The following is a 21,746-nucleotide window of genomic DNA, read 5'->3' as shown; positions in this document are numbered from 1 at the left end:
TCAAGTTTGCAGAGTAGGTCATTCTTTTGCCATTTTTTTACAAAGTAATTTAAAGTATTATGCAAGAGTCTATTGACTATTGTTTGTATGTTTGCATATCTGTGCATGAATTTTAATGAAGTACTGTGGAGAACTTTTTATGCTTTATATTTTCTTCATTAATTTATATATAGGTAAGTCTGTATGTATAATTCAATCAGCTGAGAATGCCAATTGGAAATAGTTGTAAAAGTTTTGACAAATTTTGTCTTTTATGTGTATATATCAATTATATGGATGCTAGATAACATTTTGTTTTTGTGGTAAATTCAGCTTGCCAACCAAGTATCTGTATGTGCAGAAAAAAAGACATGTATACACTAGCAATCAGGTATGTTCAGAAATGCAGAGATGTCTGGCTGATTTTTACCAGAAGGAAATGAGAGTTATGTTGAGGGGAACTCCTTATCTGGGTGTATTGATGGATGAAAGTTTGGTTATAGCTGTTACTAAAAAATTGGTCCTTTTGTGCCAACATTGAAGTTAAAGATGGTAAAGCTGAATCAGTTTATGATGCTATTTTGCATTTTTTGGCAAGGTCTTGGTATTCCAGTGAATAAAGTCTTTGGTTTGGGGACAGATGGAGCAAATGTTATGATGCGTAGATGGGGTAAAGTTGTGTAAGTCTGAAGGCAGATAATCCTAAAATCATACATGTGAGGTGTGTACAGCTCATAGATTCTCATTACTTTCCCACTGGGCTACAAATAAATTCCCTTTATGAAATATGTGCAAGAAATTATGATTGGAATTTATTTATTTTTTACAGTTATTCTGCACCATGATACAACAAAATTAGAGAACTAACCAAAATAATGAATGTTCATGTTATAAGGTTTAAAAAAACCTACTCAAGTTTTTTACTCTCAATGTTTGAAGCAGTTGATGCAGTGTATGGAGGTCTTTTAGTTTTATACCTGTCTTGATTATGAAGTCACAGATCAGAAGGATTGGGCTGCAAAGACCAGAGGTCTTAAGGCCAACATACAAAGTTATAAGTTTTTAGCAACATTTTGTTTGCTAAAATATGTGTTATCCAGTGTGATTAGATTAAGCAAAATATTTCAATGTGATGTTATTGATACTGATCAAATAAGTGTTATGTTAGATACAACTAGGAGATGTATCCAACACTTCCAAACAGTTTAGTTGACAAGCATTGAGGAACTCAACCAGGTTTTGAACAATCCAAACAATGTAAATAAAGATTTTAATGGAATGCCTATAGTACATTCCTCAACAATTTAGAGATAGAATTTGAAAAGCATTTCCCTGAAGATGACATGACAGTGGTGAAGACCTGAAAGATTGCTTAATCCCAAAACAATACCAAGAGATGTGCAAGGTTTGCAGGAGTATGGTATTGACGGTCTGAATAGGGTCATAGAATTTTATCAAAGAATTACAGATTCAGAGGGCATCATTTGACCAATTCAAACATGTTGCTGCAAATAACAGAAATCTTTCTCTTCAAGACTTTTGCCTTAAATTTTATAGTGCTATACAAAGAATGTTGACAGTTTTCATAACATCAGTCCCATGAGAATGTGGTTTTTAAGTGTGTTTGTTTACACCCTAGATCCAGTCTGTTTCTTGTGTGTAAAGTCTCAGTCAAATACAGAGAAAATGTGGGCTTTGCTCTGTAATATAAGTACCTGATAAATCCTCCTTATCTTGCAATTCCCTTAGGTTCTCTTAGGGTTTGGCTGTCATTAAGCACAAAACTATGCAATGGACTATCTATGCCCTGCCTACCATGGGTATCAAGACCCAAATTTTAGCATTGTGAGTCTGTAGACGTACCGCTTGGCCACTGGGGTGTCTTCTTTGAGGGGAATTAAGGTATATCACAACCAAACACAATATTACTGTATGTCTCCATGGAAAATGTCGGTGTAAACTGTGGGGAGAAAAAAAAATTTTTAGTGGAGTTAGAGATGGCAAATAGTTTGAAAAATGATAATAGAATTCCTTTCAAAACTCGTTCATTTAGAAACCTTTTTCATTTCCAGTTAAGTAGCAGAGTTCAAAAGAAAAGTAGTATGGAATGTAAATTGTTAAGTCAACAATAGTCATCCGGTGGGACAGTCTTCAGATTTATAATGCTAAAATTAAGGATTCGATTCCCCTCGGTGGACACAGCAGATAGCCCAATGTGGATTTGCTGTAACAAAATACACACACAAGTCAACAATAATTCTGTTACACCTTTACAAGTTACATACTGCTGTAGTGCAAAGTTTTCTGTTAGTCATGATAGGTCTACACTTAATTTGACCTTGTATACAAAATGTTTTCAAAACAAAACTTAAAAACTTTGCAACAGTTAATATTATTATAAATTTTCAAAAGATTAGTGTGCTGTGTTGGGTAAATTAACATTTACTTTTAAGCTAAAATAATTATATGGTGTGAAAACGTTTTCTAAGCTATTGAAACAAGATTGAAAAAATGTGTGGGTGGATGCTATGATAAATAACACAAAAATTCTAATTTTCACATAATTTATTTATAACATAACATATTATTACAGTGTTCATTATTATCTCACCGAAAGTTGTGTATAAGCTTTAATAACTCAATATTTATATACTTAAAACATGGTATACACTGTTCGATGGTCAAGGTGACTTTGTAGGAAGAGGTAGTGGCCAAATAGTGGTGGTAGGGGGGCTTTCTGTTACCCACTTTCAACACCCAGCTATTAATGTCTTTCCCCAGTGTTTTACATGATTAATTAATTGACGGTCATTGGCTGTTGAAGGGCCGAAGTTGAAAGATCACGGATCAAATTAGGAAGTGGGTATAACTCAATAAATGGCTCTTCATATCAACCTTATGCTGTCTATTGGAGTATAAACTTTAACTGAGTTTATGTATTATTACAATAGTGGCGGCCATTTTGTTTTCATTGCATTCCTCCATAGAGAGTGCAAGCGCATTCTCTGATATATATATATATATATAAGACCGTCCCCCCACACATATGTTGTGTTATAGAAAATTAAATAGTTTTGTGTGTGTAAAGAAGTGGCGCCATCTGTGACTGTAGTAAACGTTAACTTACGTCAAAGATAATAAATGCTCGATAACAGCAATAATGGGGTGGGGGCGTTGTGATCCCACCATTAACATGCCCTTTGTTCCAAACTATCATCTTACAAGGTTTGGTTGAGATTAGCCCAGCGACTTATGAGTAGTTAGATAACAGATTGACAAACACAGATATTTTTTTTTATTTTTTGCTTTATATATATATTTATATTATACTCAATAAAAGATGTAATGTGAAAATTATAATGAGCCAACTACTAGTGTCTCATGGAAAGTATAGTGAACGAATTCTAATTATGCTTCGACAGCTTATAAAACATTTCACATCATAATTATTATATGAAAAGTTAACAAATAACTGTAACGATTGGACGAAATGTATTAATGCATTACATTCCAACACTATTATTACGTGAAAAAATAATTTTTAACTCAAAAAGGTTTAAGATTTAAATGATAAACCAAACAATTATCTAATTTGAATCTTAAAACTTGGTTATTTTTCATGAAAAAATAAATGCTTTTAATGTAACTGAAAAACTGAGTTAAAAATTATTTTATTTGTGATTCTAAGAACCCGTAGATGAGGTAGTTCGTGCATGCGCACAAAAGAGGTTTGTGTCAAGTTCCAGACGCTTGTTTTCAAACTGATAAAAGCGCTAACGGTGATTAAAACAGAAGTTGTGTTAGAACTGAAAAAGTGCTAGTGATTTATAGTATTGCGGTTTCACAAGTGATTCCTTAAATTGTAAGTTGTAGAACTCAGATTGAATCAAATTACGGAAATAAGGAGGTTGCACTTTCCTAGAAACAGTTTAGTTTTAAAAAAGTGAGTAATTTTGTTTTTTAATTGTTATGAATGTGATCGCATTGGTCTGATCTTTTAAGTTTATGTTTCACTTAAGTAAGTTGATTCGTTAAACTTCAATGCAGTTGATGACTTAGTTTTTAATCTTAATTAAGTTACAGTGGTAATACTAATAATAATAATACTATTAGTAATATTAATTCCAGCTTACGTCTTATTGACGCATAATTTATTTGACGTTAGTTGTAATGTAACATTTAGCCGAAAATATGAATGAATGTGTGATTTTTTACGGTAACTTAGTTTGTAATATTAACAGTAACATAGACTAGTAACAATCTAACGACAGTAACGTTACTTATTAAAATTTATAACTTATCAGTTTCTAACGTTGGTGCAACGTAACTAATTTAAATAAAGTTATAACTTGTACAAGTTATAGTGCCAATAATTATTTGCCATTGATTTAAACTTAAAATAGTAAACAGAGCTTTAAAAATAATCATTATAACGTTACTCCTAGCTTACTAACTAGTATGGCTTTTAGTTTTGGCAAATTTTTAATACTTTTTTTTTTAAGTTTCAGATCTTCAAACTCCTATTTAGAATCATACGACTACCAATCATAGATATTTAGCCTTCACTTAGTCAACTCTGTATAAAATTTTAATATTTTGAATATGTTATTGTTAGTTGTAACCTAAGATTCCTGACTTCTAAATCTATTCTAAGTAACATTATTAGTTTACTTATCTTTCTAAATCTTAACTTGAAAGTGTTCAGTGAACTAAAACTTAAATAATGATGTTACCAAAGCACATTTAATTCAATAATGTAATCTTCACACAACTTGAGAATCACCAATATCACCTTGACAGAAGAAGCCAGGAAAAAAACCAGAAAGTAGAAACATAAATTATTCACTAATAGTTATACTTCACATGAGTCACAGCACTTCTGAGATAAAAGCAATATCCAAATTAAAATTTATATTCTTAAACATCTAGTGTTTCAGTCTTCATTTCTTTTTGCACTGGCTTTAGTTTGCCACCAAATCATCAAATGAGAAATTAACTTGTTTACATAAGGGTGACATACTAATTTATGTACAACCATGTGACTTTAGCTGTCTTGACCAATACCTTTGTGCTGCCCAGGATTGGTATTTTGTCTCACTGTGATAATAGTATTCTGTTAACTTCAATGGGGTGTGAGCTGGTATTGTAGATAAACTCAAAAGAAAGCTCAGTTGAGCAATAAAAATTATGTTAATATAAACATAAACAATAGATAAAGGATTACCATCTTACATTAAGCCAAGTTATCAATAATAGAAAGGTGAAAAAAAAGTCAAGATTTCTGAGGAAAAGCCTGCTAGATATTAGTATAAGTATTTGCCCAAGATTCATTTCTTTACCAAATTTTTTCCATTTTCCCAATCAAGAAGAAGGAAATTAAATTGTAGGCATTATGAAAAGCAACTCCTCATAGTATGGCTTGGATGGAAGTACAGTATTTTATATGTAACAAAATGCTTTTCAGTCCTTTCAGCATTAATTATGTGTTTGATAACTATTTTATCTATTTAAATTGTACTTGTATTTATTCATTACAGTTAGCATCTCTTTCAGGTACAGTAGCTGAAAGAATCCATTTCTTTTTTGGTTTTTGTTGATTAGGAAGGCCCTGAGAAAATGTATATACACATTAGCTATTTGATTCCTCTGCTGGAATTATTATAAGAGTCACAGTATATGCTAATTAACTGTTTCATAAGTAATTTAATAATAATAAGATCACCTAACTTAACGAAATCATAAGAAAGTGTGCAATACTTGCAAACACAAAAGGGTAAAAACATTATTTTATTACACTGAATTACATGTACCTCACAGGCTAATTGGAGTTGTGTTGTTACTGTTTATCAGTCTTAAGTAAAATAGCTTAGTTGTCAAGTAGTACTTTTAAATGTTAACTTCACTGATAAGAAATGAACCTGAAATCCAAAAAGTTCTTTAGGACTAATCAAGTTTCACAATCAAATTTTTTAACAAAGGTTTCATAGTTACTAAAGTAACTTTAGGCATATAACTTATTAATTAATATAGATAACCTACAGCATTAATGTGTGGTTGTCATTGGTTGATAGTTTTTTTCTTCTTTTTTTTTAAGTTCAGAGCTGTTGAATACTGGTTATTGATTTTTACCAAGATATAATATTGTCATATTTGAGTTGGTTAATAAAATAAATCAAAAATCCATTTAGAATGGAGGGGAAAATGAGACCAGCAAATATACATTTATACGAGTGAAGTATGACTAATAGTCACCCAACATTTTTAATATTATCTAGACTAGTGGTTTCTAAACTGTATCATGGTAGGTTCTTAGTGGTGTCATAAGAGTTTCACTGAATGAAGAATAATTGAGAACATAAGAAATGTATGCATGTAACAGCAGAGGTGTCGTGCAAATCAAGGTAAGTGGATTAGGGTGTCATCGGTGAAAAAAGTTTGGAAACCATTGATCTAGACTAATATGATAAAATGTTAAACAGAGTAATGTACATTTGACTTTGGTTACAGTCATGATTTACAACAAAAGATGTATAGAGTTTAAGTTAAAAAATAATATTCAAGTCACTCTTCACAAGTATCTAACACCCTGCACAAAACCAATGGAATTCACATCATGGCAAGATTGGGATGATAAAAGAAGAGGAGAGGCAATATTACTTATTAGAAGTGAGCTGGAAGATTTTGAGAAAGGTGATATCAATGATATTTTAAAAACATGAATTTTGTTTAGGCTGAAGTTCTTGAAATAAAGTTTAGAAAGTTACTTGTTGCTGTATTCTACAGGCTATCTGACATTCACATGTTATATAGCAGGAACAGAGTTGGGTGATTTAATGGGTATAATTGATTACCTATGAGCACCAATTACATTGAGTGTGATGTAAACTAATCAACATTACATTTAGTCAAGATAAGTGTTTTTGATTATTCCAACAATCAATTGATTGAAATTCTGAGTATATCAATTGTCATGAAAATAATCAAGTAATCAAAACTAGTGGACAAATAATATCAGTTGATTGACTATTCAACCCTAATGTGACATTACTGTAGTTTTGTGATTAGTTCAACAAAGGATTTTATTGTCTTAATAGTTAATATAATATTGATCTTTTTCAATTTTTTCCTAAGTCTTTACTGTTTTTTTTTAATTTGGATCTTTTATTTAACATTTAGTCAAAGAAACCACAAGTTGATAACTCAAATGTCTACTAGAAGCCATAGTACTAGTACTTAGTATTTGCAGTGCATTTCACGGTTTTTAAAGACTCCCATAATCCTCTCCAGCATGTAATAAATGAGGAACTGAAAGGTTTTGTTATCCTTTAGATTCCACCATACAACCTTTAAATGCAACTTTATTTAAAAGATTTCACTCAACTTGATAGAGCAATGTTAGATAATTCTGGAATGATGCAAAATCTTTGTCATAAAGGTACAAGTATCAAGTGACAGTGTATCATGCATTAGATTAAACATAATAAAATTCAGTATTAGCATATTAGCTCGAAGCTTCTGAAATAATAACATGGAATTATGCAACAAAGGTCTTCATGTATGGCCTTTAAAGATAGTTGGTTATAAATTAAAAACATGGAAGTCATGTCTTTCAATTCTAAGCTTAATATTATGAAAATAAATGTTACCATTTTAGTGGTAGGCTGTATATGAATAAAGTATACTGTAACTATATTTAAAAGTTTACAAAGAAATATTAAATATCTTTACCTAGGATTATGAACAATAGTGCTTCTGAAGAAACTTCAGATAATCAAGAAAATATACCTCCTGGAGAAGGAAACTTGCAGAGGGAGAAGATTAGTCCTTATTCTGAACGTACAGTCTTCTCTGTAATTCAGTCAACTAAAGCAAAAAGTACTCCAGCAGAAAAAAAAGTTGAAAAGGTTTTAAAACTACTCAATTTTACTTACTGTATGCATAACCTGTATTAAAATTTTTTCTATTTACTCCAGAAATTCATCTTAAAACTGTGTTATAATGTTGGTTGAATCAAGACTTTTTGTTTAGGTATAAAATTTGCTCCATTCTCAGAAACCTAAAAGAAAACAGAATTCAAAATTGTCCTAAACAATATATTTAGATCTCAGTGTGTTTTTATAAGGAAAAAAAAATAAAACTTCTCAAAATATTTTACTTAAACATAATTGTTTGTTTGTTTTCAACTAATTTCTAAAAATTTCTGATAATCTGTTTTTCCCCATTGTGAAACATGTAGCTTCTTGGGTAGAGGTCCTTGGTGTGCCAACTGTAGGTGGAGGGCATGGAGAGTCAGTAGGAGTTGGCATGCACTTATGACTATAGGAGGATATAAATTGTATCTGAAAGTACACATTTAAAAATAAAGTACATTTAAAAACTGTTATACAAATATTACTACTGTTAAGTAATATAGTAACAACAATTAACATGGGAAAATGACATGTACAGTATGTACACAAATATGTTATATGGGACGTAAGAAGGTGGGAGCAACAAAATGCATGTTTAGAATAAATGTTTGCACACCACTGGTCTAGGTAACACTTTCTAAGCTTGTATTTGATAACTAGATGCAGATACTTTTAATCATGTTATACACAATGCATAATTATAATTAAAATACAGTTTAGTTTTTTGGTATTTAATAATTTTTAAAATTATTTTGTTATTTTATGTCATTAACTTAGATATGCAGGGATGTTTTAACTTCAACAAAAATACAATAAGAAAGATTAAAAAAAAATTAATCTAGAACTTTGGTGGAAGCAGATTTTGTAGCATAAGCATTAAAAAAAAAAAAGTGGAGTAGGACTCCCCTTGGCTTTTTGTTTTCCCAGTAGTGTAAGTTGTTTACATTCACATCTACTGCCAAGGAGAACAGCCAGAATAATATGCCAACTTCAGACTATTTTTAGACAGATGCATATCCACTTGTACAATCTAAAGTTTTCTTAGTAGAGATTTAAACATCAATTTACTTTCGTAAGCAAGACTTTTTTTGCATGTACATATGTTGTACATCGTCATTACATGTCCCATGCATACATGGAATCATCAAAAGGAACAGTTAGTCAAGTGTTCTTTGGTTATTCTTACATAAGCTGTTGTGTTTGCAAGTCACTAAAAGTTTCATGGGTAATCAAGCTGCTTCTCTAAAGATGGTAAGTTTTTACCAAATGAGACAACAGTACTCAATGTTGTTGTTGTTTTTTGAGAAAAAATGAAATAGGAAGATTTGTTCACTTTCAAGTAATTTGATAAATTATTTTGTTTTTTATGTACATACATAATGTTTTAAGATTCCTAAAAGGAGTCACTTAAAAGTATGGTATAGTCTATTTTTAAGAGTTGAATTTTTTTTTTTTCACCTTTGTTCTACTTACTAGTTAACACAGATTGAATAATATTGGCCGGCAGAAAATTGGATTCTTTATTGCTTAATTGCCAATGTAAAAGCTTTTTTTTTTGATGATAATTATTTGTTGAGATCCTGAAAAAAACAGTGACAAATACATAAGAAACAAATAATATTGTTAGGAATTGTGTACTTAGATTCATCTAAGATACATATTTGTGTAAAAAATCCGTACTTATTCATTAGTTTGTAAAGTGGCAGTGTATTGCTGTATTCCTAGTTTTATCAGTAATCATATTAAAATAAACTACAGTCAGTTTACTTTCAGATCGTTATGCCCAGTATAAACTAGATTTTTTAATATTCATTGTTAGTACTGTATTCAACAGAGATTAAACCCCTACAATCTACTGAGAACTACAACAGTCTTAACAGTTAGAAACATTTCATTTGTCATAAATACATATACTGATATAGCCATATATATTATCTGACAGCAATCAATACTGTGCAAACATTTCCACAGATTTCATATTTTCCAATTATTGTTTTCAGTCAGTTTAGTTCTTTATTTTTCTTAATTCTGTCCATAATGGTGAAATTAGAATTGTAGTGGACATTTGGTATTTGTTTGTTTGACCAGATATTAGTACCTATTTGGCATCTGAAGAGTTGAAATTTTTATATTTACCAAAATCAGTATAACCAAATATCTTCTATACATAGCAAGAAATGGGAAGTTATAATAAACTAACACACAGATGGTCAATTGATAAATTTATTAATGTAGGATAGTATTAACATTAATAAGTTAAGTTGAAACTTTGTGAAACTCCATAATTACAGAATTAAGAAAAACAAGACATTGGTACATTTCACAAATGCATCATTTATTATGACTACTGTTTCACCAGTCTGTATCTAATTATGCCTCTATTGGCAAAATACATGTAAATGATGTATTTGTGAAATGTACAATTTTCTTATTTTTCCTCAATTCTGAAATTAAAGAACATTTTGCATGCATTCTATCACATCAAGATTTAAGTTTCATTCAGTTTTTTTTTTAATTTCATATCTTCTTTTTTTATTATTATTATTATTTATATAACAAATATGCATTGGTTTTTCCTCCTTTTTTACTTATTTACTTCCCATATGGTCTATAGGTTATAGGCTTAGTCCTTGTTTTAAAGTTTTTAATGTAGGAAGGAATGTCTTGAATTTTTTAATTACTTCTGGATCTGCCTTAGCTTCTACTGCTCCACAGTGAGCACAGTTGCCCTTTTATCTGATGTCTGCTCTGTAATATGGCACTTCTACATTACAGTCTGATAAACACTTTTTTACATATTAAAAGGTGATGAGGCTTAAAAATGGGAAAGCCAAATATTATTAACATAATTATAGATTTAAAATGCAACTCTATTTTGATATAAATTCATTACAACCATTATGTACATGACATTAGTTCCTATCAAATTTACATTCTGTGGCTGGGTTCATTACAAAACATGCTCTCCTGGGTAACAGGTGTGAAAATTATGCCGATAGTAAACATAGTCACACTCTGTTCACTTTTGCAAGAAAAGGTGTAGTCAGTTGAGGGTCAGTAGAGTTACTACAAACACAGTCAATCTCTACCTCCCATCACCTAACCTATCATATACTGATGTTTTCTTATTAATAAACAATTATTTAGTGGGTTAAGGTATTTTTTGTTTTACACTTATATATAAAACTACACTAATTTCAGTATAACACAGCTTATCAATTACCATTTATTGAAGGCATAATGCAAGGCTTACTTTTGTATTAAGTTTTCTCATTAGATATCTTTGTTCTATACTTAAAAATTAAGGAGTTTGAGGTTTCGATGTAAGAACAGGAGGTACTCTGCATTTTGTTCAAAATATGGTTTCTTATGCATTACATATTTCTGGCTTTGATAATTTATATTCACTATACACAGTACTTGGTGGAGCTGTTAGAAATTGTAGTGCTGAGATATTACAGATTAAACAGTCAAATAAAAAAGTGGTTTAGAGAAATATAAAGTAATTTTTCAGTCAGGACCTGTTTGGTTAAAATTATTATTGCCACAGTTGTTTGTAGACATTTGTCTTAGCAGAATGAGTCTTTTGTCATGAATGTGTAACAGATGGGTAGTGGTAATGGTATAAAATAAAATGCCTCCATAAACCTTTCAATAAGACCAGAATAGATAAAGTAACAAATGAAACAATCAGACAACAGCTTTGAGTGAGACCAATATCAAAACATACAGAAAAGCCAATATTGAAATAGTTCAGTCACTCGATGCAAGTGAGCACAGAGCAGCTACCAGCAACAGCATATAATTTACTCTCTCTGTGTTCACTAGAGCTGGCTATTTGCTAATTGATTAATCAATGGGATCATTAATTGTTTAGTACGTCATTCTTGACAACATGGTACATGTTCCACTGTAAAAGCAAAAAACATGGAAGTGTGTTAGTTTCATAACTTTGTAAACAGCTGCATTATTCTAATGTGGGATTAATCTTATTTTCATTTAAGTAATTTTTCAAATTAACCTTTGTTTCATATGTTAACCATTTTTGAGTAGTTTTTGTTTAAGATCTTGACATTTCTTAGTCTCTGAACTGTATAAATTTACATTATCTCGAATTATCTGATGTCATCTTATCGAAGGAAATTTCAAACAGGTATAATTTAACACACAAATACTTACACAATTTACATATGAAAGGAACACTGACAGAAACTTAAACCTATATATTTATTATGAGTATAATATGATATGCTCTGTCCAATCATATTTAAACTTTTTATTATTGCTATTTTCAAAACTGTGTTTCATTAGCAAATAATCAAATGACTTGATGGGACACCAAAAGAAGGTGGCAAACAAGGCATTTACAAAAAGAAAGAAAAATGTTACAGAGGGCCACTGCTTTCATAATGTTCTTAGTCTCGTATTTCAGAATCATCCTGGCTTATACACTGCTTCACAGACAGTGGATAAATCCAACAAACAGATGGCTAGTTTGCCTGATGTATGTCATCGTTACTTTCCACTTACCTAGAGCAGTCTGTATTTCACAGCCATATTTGTGCAAAATTGTGCTGAAATGAATAGTAAGATGTTGAACTTGTTCTATATCATAAAGGTGAAGATTCTGATCGGGCCAGTATTTTTTGACCAAACATGTTTGTTGTAAAATTTATCTCAGTTTTGTCACCTCTAAGACGTTTGTCCAAGGCATCGCTGGTGGCTGACAACAATCTGTTTTTGTCCTCTGTTAGATCTAGTTTAGCGAGTGTCCTTTCCATTATCCATTCTAACATGTACACCTTAACTTTCTGTCCATAAGGTCTTCCTCATCCTGCAATGAAAGAAACATAGTATGTGCACTTTTGACTTTGGCCAAGGCAATTAAAGCAGTAATTTCATTTTTTGAAACAACAGAGAGACTTAGCTGATTTCTCTAAAAACATCCTAAAGTTGAAAAATATAAAAGACAAATGGGCATCTAATTGTCATCCAAAATGTTTTCCAGGATGCACAGTTATGCTTGCTCAGTTATCAAGAAATTTGGAAAGAGCAATTTGCTTATTCTGTTTCCATCTTGTTTCATTGACTCTGCTGGGTTTAGAGATGTGATCTTCCATTATTTCTACTACCTCATTTATTTCTATGAGCTTCTTTGAAGAATTTCTATGAAATGTGTAGATGGATGTCAGGTACTGTACTTGAATATGATACCATTGTCTATCTGAAGCTCCATTAGTTTCAGGAAATCAGTAAATAGCCTGTCATTGATGGCTACATAATAGTTCATCTTGAATTAACAAATTTTCAATACTCAATTTTTGAGTGTCTTTCTTTAATTTGCTTTTTACTGAGTCCTTTATAACATTCTTGGCATCAACAACATACTGTACTGTACTGAGGAAGTATGGTTAATGTATTTGGCATCAAATAGTCTTGACTATATCTTGCTTGCCTCTTGGTACTATCTTATGACCAGTCAATTTCAACTCTACAGCCCAGTTGTGGACAGTTTTCACATAGCATGATACTTCTGTCCCTCATTATGGAGCTGTTGGGGATGTCATGGTGTCTCTGACACTGAAGGACAGTACCTGAAGCTATGTCTAACAACAGTATTGATTCATCAGATTTTGGTGGCATGTTTTGAAAAAAAATGTATAGGTGAATATACTCATGATTTATAACAGATTTATTCCCAACAACTGAAAACAAATGCCTCAAGCATAGACACTTGACATTTATGTCATTTTCTGTCTTCTTGGAAATTAAGACCATTACTTCTGAACAACCAAGTGAAACAATTGATTCACAAGTTATGTGCCATTATAAAGGCCAGTTTCCATGAAGCAAGTCATAAGTCATACAGAAATTGTCTCATGCTAATTGGTCTTCAGTGATATAACTAGTTAGCAGACATGAAATATTTACAGGAAACATCTTTTCTATGACATATTTTTTAAGCCTGTCAGATAATGGGGGTGTAAAAAGCACCTCACCCATTTCTTGTATTTTTATAATAAAAGTACTAAACTAAATTCATTAAACCTTCATTACTATTTGTGTAAATTTTCAAAATTAAAAGCTTTTGAAAAAACTAAAGATACTTTCTTTTGTCCTACTTTTTTACTGTACATTAGAAAATTTAATTTTATATATCCAGTCAATTTTAACTTGTGTTCGATATTCATTAAAATATTTATTTTCACATTATTTTATGAAATGAAGTATTTAATCTCCCTGTAAGTCATATAAACAGTGGTGTTACTGCTATCGGGTGTAGCATGATATTTTAACAGTATTTTGGTCAAGATCATTTTATAACTTATGGTTATAGTTTTCTATAAATAAAAGACTTTTGTATTTGTGGGTGTTGTTTGGATACATGAAACTTAATAATATTCAGTAAAAAAATTTCTTTCATCTGAGTAGTTTGCTATTGCAGGTCTAGCCTTCCATGTTTGCTAAATTATACTGTCAAATTTTAGATCAATGTTCATATACGTCTTGTGCTTGCAGTCAGGTTCTCTTTCTTTTTTTAATAATTTTCAGCATTGTAACAATTGGGCTGAATATTCATAACCATGCCTGAATCAGCAACAGAAATAAAATACCATTGTCTCTCGTGATCACTGGCTAAACATTAGAACCACTAGCTTTTAAAGTGAAGGGGGTTTAAACAATAGTTTATGGTTTTGTGGAATAGTTGCTAGTCTGAGCTCCTATAGCATCGACCAAAGGCATTCAAACTTAGGAGTACACCAGGGTAGAAATTTTTTTATAGGTTCTTGAGACATTCTTTTTGCTTGAAGTGGTTGCATTTTAAATTAAACCTTTTTTAAAGCTACAGAAATTTTCTTCCATGAGAAGATATCGTATAAGCTGTCCCAACTAGTCTTATCTATCCTATCTTTGACAAACCTTAAACTTATCTCATTCTTTTGTGTTTAGAATTATTACAAAGAGATCGGAGATCTTTATCACATTTATCCACCATATAATCTTGTATACTTCAATAAGAGTACCTATTACCCTTCTTTTCGAAAATAAGTTGAGAGATCTTAACCTAACCCTATAAGAAGATTACTTTCCACTCCTGGAATCATCCTAGTAGCCCTCTTCTGAACTCTTTCCTTTCCAATAATCAATATTGTTTCTTAGATAAGGAAACCAAAACTGTCCACACTACTCCAAGTGTGACTTGTAGTTATTTGCATAGAGATATAATTACCTCTTTTAATGTACAATGAACTAGCAGAGTACCTGGAGTTACTCGGATGAAAATGGCTTTAAATATCCTGAATTGTTTTAATGAAATTAACCATATTAATCATGATTTTCTGCAAAAAAATCAAAATGATTTCTTTACCTAACTAAATATTTTGATTAAAATCAATAAAAATAGCAATGTGTGAAAAAGTATCAAAATTTGCTAAAGCAACAACTTCAAAAAATTAACAGGTTAGTAAGGTAGAATTTCCCTTTAATAAATCCGTGTTGTTTTTCAATTATATCATAATTCACTAAATGATGCTGTAAAGCTTTCATATTATCAGACTATTTAGAATTTTTCCCACTACAAAAGTAAGGGTAACTGGTGTATAATTTCCAAAGCAACTCTTATACCCCCTTCCCCTTAAAAATATACATAAAATAAGCAACTCTCTGTTCATCTACCAAAATTGAAAGAGATTGCTTATCTGATCTTTAATCTTTAAAAGAGAGAAAAAACCTTGCTTTAGTCCTGGTACTTTGAGTACTTTTTACCACCAAGAGATTAATATGTTTATAATTCAGACCAATCTAAATTTTTCCTATAACTTGCTAAAGGTCAAAAATATTATTAATAGCATCTCTCATAAAAACAGAAGAGAGTAAAACATTTAAATGCTCAGCCATCTCATAGTCTCCAACAGAAACACTAGTTTAAATCCAGCTGAAGTGTCAGTAATCTTGTGTGCATTGACTTTATCATTTGTGAATATGATTTTTGACTGATTATATATTAAATAACAAAACCAAACTAACAAGAATTAGTAGGTCTCGTAAAGAAATTGTACTTTCCTCTTTTTTGCACATGCATTTGTTATAACCAGTATTAACATAGACCTGCCATTTGTTTGAAATAATACTGATTTTAAACTTCAGAAGAGCCTTTTACTTAAATGCATTTGATCCACAGAATGTATATGCAACTTCATAAGTTAACGATTTCATACATTTGGCTTAGCAAAAATAATGGGTGTCTGTACATGTACTTAGATGATGAAAAGTGTTCAGACTAATTTCAAAGAATAATCTTCTATGTGATTTGTTTTTCTTTGAACAGTTTTTTCTTTATTTTCTCAAAAATTAATACTGTATAAGTTGATTATTTTTGTATTTTCTCAGAATTTAGGCATTATTCAACACATGATATTGGCTCAGAAATTGAAAATTTGTTTGGACTCAAGACTAAAGGATAAACAGGACTTACAGTTGTGAAATTAAATGTATAAATACTATGTCATATGCATTTTGAGTCAAATATATAAAAAAAGTGAAAAATTATATCTAAAAAGTTATTTTGTAAGTAGTTTATATGTATTATATACATATATATGTGTGTGTGTGTACATCGTTAATCTTCAGACTACAGATAAACCAAGCAATGTAAGCAGTCCAGAATGGCTCAAATTTGTAAGAGAATTGGATGAGGCAGAAAGGTGGAAAGAAAGGAATGTGACATCTCAGGATCACCAGGAAAACATACAAGTGATAACAAATCTGTTAGATGAAGTCATAGAAAATTTGCCATTAGAAAGGTGAGAAATAATTCTTTATCTTACTAGTCATCTTGAGGTGTAGCTATAGAAAACTGAAAATAAAATGTACTATTGTGATCAATATAGAAATAGCAATGAAAAGTAAATGAATATCTTTTTCATTTTATCTAATGAACTAAGAAATGCTACAAATTATTTTTCATTGATGAAGAACAACAAAATAAAAATATGAAATAGAATGATATTGCTAATTCTGAAAATATTGATGAATCAGCTTTTTAATGCAGCAAGAATGTAATTTCTTAGATCTTATTATTCTGTTAATGAGGCAAATTGGTTTTTAATCCTTTCTTTCTGAATTGAGTAATTACTCTGTCTTGAGTAATTATTGCTTTAAGTACATATATAAATGTATCTTAGTATATGTAATTGTCTTAACATTCAACTGGATATTGGTATAAACAAAAATCCCATGAAGTTTTGTAACTCATTTTATCAATCTTAGTTAGCAGCAGTGAAAACGTTTTTCATGTCCTACCCTTCACTGATTCTAAAAACTGTACGTACCAACTAAAATGTATAAAAAAATCCAGGTATGTTTGCTATGAAGCTCATCCCTTAAAAATAGTCAAGCATGGCCCATTTGTACTTTGGGGATATTGGTAACATTCAGATCCAATTATTTGATCAGGAAGTGGATATTGTTGATTAACTACCTTTCTTTTTGTCTGTCACTTCAGAATTAGGAATGGTTAGCACAGATACCCATTGAGTAGCCTTGCAAAAATATCCACAACCAAACACATCCTTGAAATTGCAGTTATTGATGTCTTATTTCTCTCCTGACTTTCCTTCTCTGTTAGTGGTTTTATTAATGATGTCACAGTGTGTGATTTGAACAATTACGTATGGAACACTTTAACAATAGCCAATGTTTAAAAGAGCAGATTATATACTATTTACATCAGTGTAGAGTAAATAAAGTGGTTTTAGCAGTAAGTTGTGGTTTCTTGAGACACTAATTACCCTGAGCTCCTATAGTGGTGAACAAAGGAATCAAGTGGGAAGTTTAGAAAACTCGGGAACAAAGCACAAGTCTAGAAATTAATTATACTTTCTTTAGATGTTCTTTTCATTCCTGAAAATGTTTTTGTTACAATATATATGTTTGAGAGCTACAAAAATGTTCTTCTTCTGCAATTCTGATGACTCAAGTACTTATTTATTGAATAGTAATGATAAGTTTATCATATTCAAACAACAACAAAAACTTAATGAAAGAAATTGTACATATTATTGTATTTCTACCAAGAATATTGTTGGCAAAAATTATGATACCTGGCCTGTTAAAGGTGATGCCATTTTGAAAGGAAGTGTCCTAGAACACCATTAAATTTTAGTCAGTTTTATCCATGTTTTATATGTGATTTTTAGCTAGAAGTGGCAACTTCTACAAAAGATACGTTAATGAAGTTGAAACTGACTGGATAAATAATATGGAACTTTCTTATCAACAATAAATAAATTGAAATTCCAAGATAAAGGGAATTGTTTTTTTAATGTTTTCAATTATTTTCACCTTCTAAACCTACCACATTTATGATTAGCCAAATTTCAAAATGTCCAGACAATGATGAATGAACTTAGACTAAAATATCGATGTAAGTGAAACTTGACTGTTCCAAGTGGTAATATCAAACAACTGACATTGTTTAAATGATGGTAGGAAAATGTGTATTCAGAAAAAAGTTGTAGTGAAATCTATTTAAAGAAATGATGATACAAGGATTAAAGTAATTGACAAGGATATCAAAATTTTCAATGGGCTTGGTTAGATAAAATGATAACTTTTGATAGTTATTTGAATTTAGAAATATATTATCATATTTTCATTTTAAGCTATTCATTTTTTGTCTGGTTTGTTGAAACTGAGCTCCATGGTGGAACAGGGTGTAGCCTCCAAGCCTTTTTTTTTATTTCCCCATTCTCATACATAAGTTTAGAAATTTCGCAAACTAAAAAGTAATAGAAATACTAAATCATACAATTTTTTAATCCAAAACTAGATACTGTTTAATAAGTGTGTATTCTAAGTTTCATGCAGTTTGGTTAAGTGAAAAGACTGGATAAACAGTCAGCTTTAGGACTTGAACCATCCTGACAAAAGATTCACAACTGAAAGTTGATGGGCACAATTTGCTGTGGGAAGTGCATGAACCCAATCTCTTAATGATGCAAATAGCTCATTTCATTAGAAAGTAATAAAAGAAAGTTGCAATTTAAGTTAGTCGAGTAGTATTGATATTTAAAGTCCATTATTTCTTTAAATAGCTTGGTATATGAGATAATCTCGGAAGTTAAAATGAAAAGTATGTGTACATTTGCTTAACATGAAATATGAACAAAGAATACAACTGTAAAATTGTCTTTAACATCACATTTTTACAGAATTGAGAAAAAACAAGTATCAATCACATGTTTTTATGCTTGCCTGACTTAAAAGCCATTTACACACCTGCTGCATTGTTAACTTTGTGGGAAGCTTACATCTGTAATATAAAATCATTTTTATATGTGACAGACATGGAACTTTAAGACGTAGCTTTTTAGGTCAGAAAATATCTAAGATAAAGTATATCATGTAACTTAGACAGTTTAAAAACTTCAGACTGTTAAAATAAAAGCTGTACAGTTCGCTTATTGAAGACTTGCATATAAGGTTTTTTCTTGTTAACTTATTTTCTGTGATTAATATTTCTTACAGAGTAGTACATCCAGTAGCTGTTGAGAAAAGGTTAGAAATACCCAACCTTTCTTCAGAAGAAACGGATCTTGGGCAAGAAAGCCAAAAACAACCTGTGTCAGCAGTTGTTAGCAGATCATCTGATAACTCTTCAGGTGGAGAAAGTACTGCTATTCCCCCACATACATCAATCTCTGAAAATCAGAAACTTTCTGTTTTGAGTTCTAATGTTAGAGAACAGTGTTTGCCAGCCTCATTGGGAAGAGCTCAGAATATTGTAGATTTAGTTTCAGAAGTAACTAATTTTTCTGTTGATTCAACCAGGGGTATAGATAAAAAACCTATCTTATTAGGTGCCCCTAGTTTGAAAAATTTACTTGGATATTCACATCAGTTATGTGGTGATTCAGTCACTGTTGAGTCATTGGAAACCCCTGATAACATTTCTAGTTTTGTAGCCAAAAGTATTGCTGAAGATTCTGGTACTAATCTTGGTGAAGATAAACTCAACAAAACTGGTTTATTCTCAGCTGTGAGTGAACCTAGTACATATCTACATAGCCATATTGACTGGGACTCTACACATTGTGCTTTCTCTGACGTTAACTTAAATCAGCCAGATGTAATTACAAATAAACCAAATTCTATTATTTATCTCAGTGGGAATGATACAGATGTTGGCCACCATAACTGTATTGAACCAGATATAATTGTTGATCTTAATAATGCTAATCCTCAAGTAACTGCAGATCAGCCCAGTAACAGTGACTTAAGTTCATTTCACCATAATAACATTGGATTTGATATAAGTGGCCAAACTTTTAAAACTGAGCTGGGTGAAGGTGACAGACTCAATACAACTGACCTTGGTAAATTTGATCAAAATGGTTGTGCTGTCCCAGCCAGAAATAATACTGATATAAATATAGAAAATCAGTTCCACACTAGTTTATTAGATAACATTCAGGTGGAAAACTTTGAAACTAGAATAGGTGATCAGCTTATTAATGCTGTTACTCCAGACAAATCATATCAACCTATAAATACAAGTAAAGGTGATAGACTTGCTGTAACTACTGAGGATATATCTAATCCATCTGTTGTCACATACTTAGATGCATTAAATGATAACAGCAGAACTAATCGAAATGTAGCTGATTCAGCCAACATTTACGACATTAGTATAAGAGAACAACTCATCTCTATTCCAACTTCTGAAAACATTTTGTCAAAAATTGATATAACTGGTGTAGAAATATCAAATAATACTGATACAGTTGAATATTTGAATAAAACACAGAGATTCTGTAATAGTGTTCAAGAACAAAAAGATAAAACTAATCCATTTAAAGAAAAGTTGATGATTAATTCAGAATCTGTTGAAAAAAATTTGGCTAGTAATTCTTATCAAGACTTAAGTAACCAAAAGCTGTTAGCAAATTCTGCAGTGTCAGGTAATAAGGAGACTGTTCTCAGTGGCGAAGCAAGTAATCAAGGTGATAGTTCAGCTAAAAACTGTGGTAGTCTTGGCTTTGAATTAGTATTTGGATCTCAACAAATCAGCAGCCAATCTGATTCAGGAAATAGCACATTGCATGAAGGATCAGAAGCAGTAAAACAGGTAACAAGGAAATTATTTCTTCAGTATGAAAGTATCATAGAATTCTTTCATTGACCTTCTGAATGAAAGCAGAAGATTTAAATGAAGTAGTTGCTTATTTTTATAATGTTTTATAAAAAGAAATTGATTGTACTGATTCACCAAAAACAAAATATGAAACAATACACATGAATCAATGAGATAACAATTCACAATTGATCAAATTACATACCTCATAACCACCAAAAAAAATTGAAATAAACCTAAATTAACCTTCTTTTCTTTCTGGTGTGACTTCAAATTGTGACCTGAAACTACATTCGTTTATCCTAAGTAGCTCTAAGTTTGTAACATTATACATGTATTTATAATTAAATTTTATTGTTTTATTGCCCTATGAACCGTGTCTAACTGCTATCCGTGTTATTATAAGTTGTAAATCACTCGGGGAACGTGCAGCTCACATTACACTATTGAATTACATTACCCACGACCTGCTCGCGTGCGTGCCTCATGAACAATTTTAATTATATTATTATTATTAATTATTTTACCTAATCTAGTCTTATATAACTTAAAAAGATCCATATTTTTAATTTGTTACTTTTATAATAATAAATAAAGAATAAATATGAAAAACAAGAAATAAAGTACTTACCCAGTCTTCTTTTTTCTTGCCCTTGATTGTCAGTTAAGCCTGATTTTTTTAGTGATTATGGTAAAGCACTTAGCAATTTTTTTTTACTTAA

General features: G+C 30.8%; 1 protein-coding gene across 3 annotated transcripts in view; it reads left to right on the top strand.

The window, feature by feature from the left end:
* LOC106459008 (transforming acidic coiled-coil-containing protein 3-like) overlaps positions 1–21,746 on the top strand; it is a 59,885-nt gene that overhangs the window by 8,797 nt on the left and 29,342 nt on the right. Inside the window, exons 1-4 of one of the 3 annotated variants that reach the window (XM_013918575.2) lie at positions 3,771–3,922; positions 7,712–7,883; positions 16,521–16,693; positions 19,419–21,018. In XM_013918575.2, coding sequence (XP_013774029.1) covers positions 7,716–7,883; positions 16,521–16,693; positions 19,419–21,018 — 1,941 coding nt within the window. In that variant the 5' untranslated portion in view covers positions 3,771–3,922; positions 7,712–7,715. Of the gene's footprint in view, positions 1–3,770; positions 3,923–7,711; positions 7,884–9,095; positions 9,141–16,520; positions 16,694–19,418; positions 21,019–21,746 lie in introns of those variants that run through there. The other 2 variants (XM_013918574.2, XM_013918576.2) reach the window with 2 other exon arrangements.

The sequence above is a fragment of the Limulus polyphemus genome, unplaced genomic scaffold, assembly GCF_000517525.1.
Source record: "Limulus polyphemus unplaced genomic scaffold, Limulus_polyphemus-2.1.2 Scaffold545, whole genome shotgun sequence".
In the NCBI taxonomy this organism is placed as follows: Eukaryota; Metazoa; Arthropoda; class Merostomata; order Xiphosura; family Limulidae; genus Limulus; species Limulus polyphemus.
The sequence above is the reverse complement of the archived record's forward strand: the minus strand, read 5'-3'. Positions and strand labels throughout refer to the sequence as shown.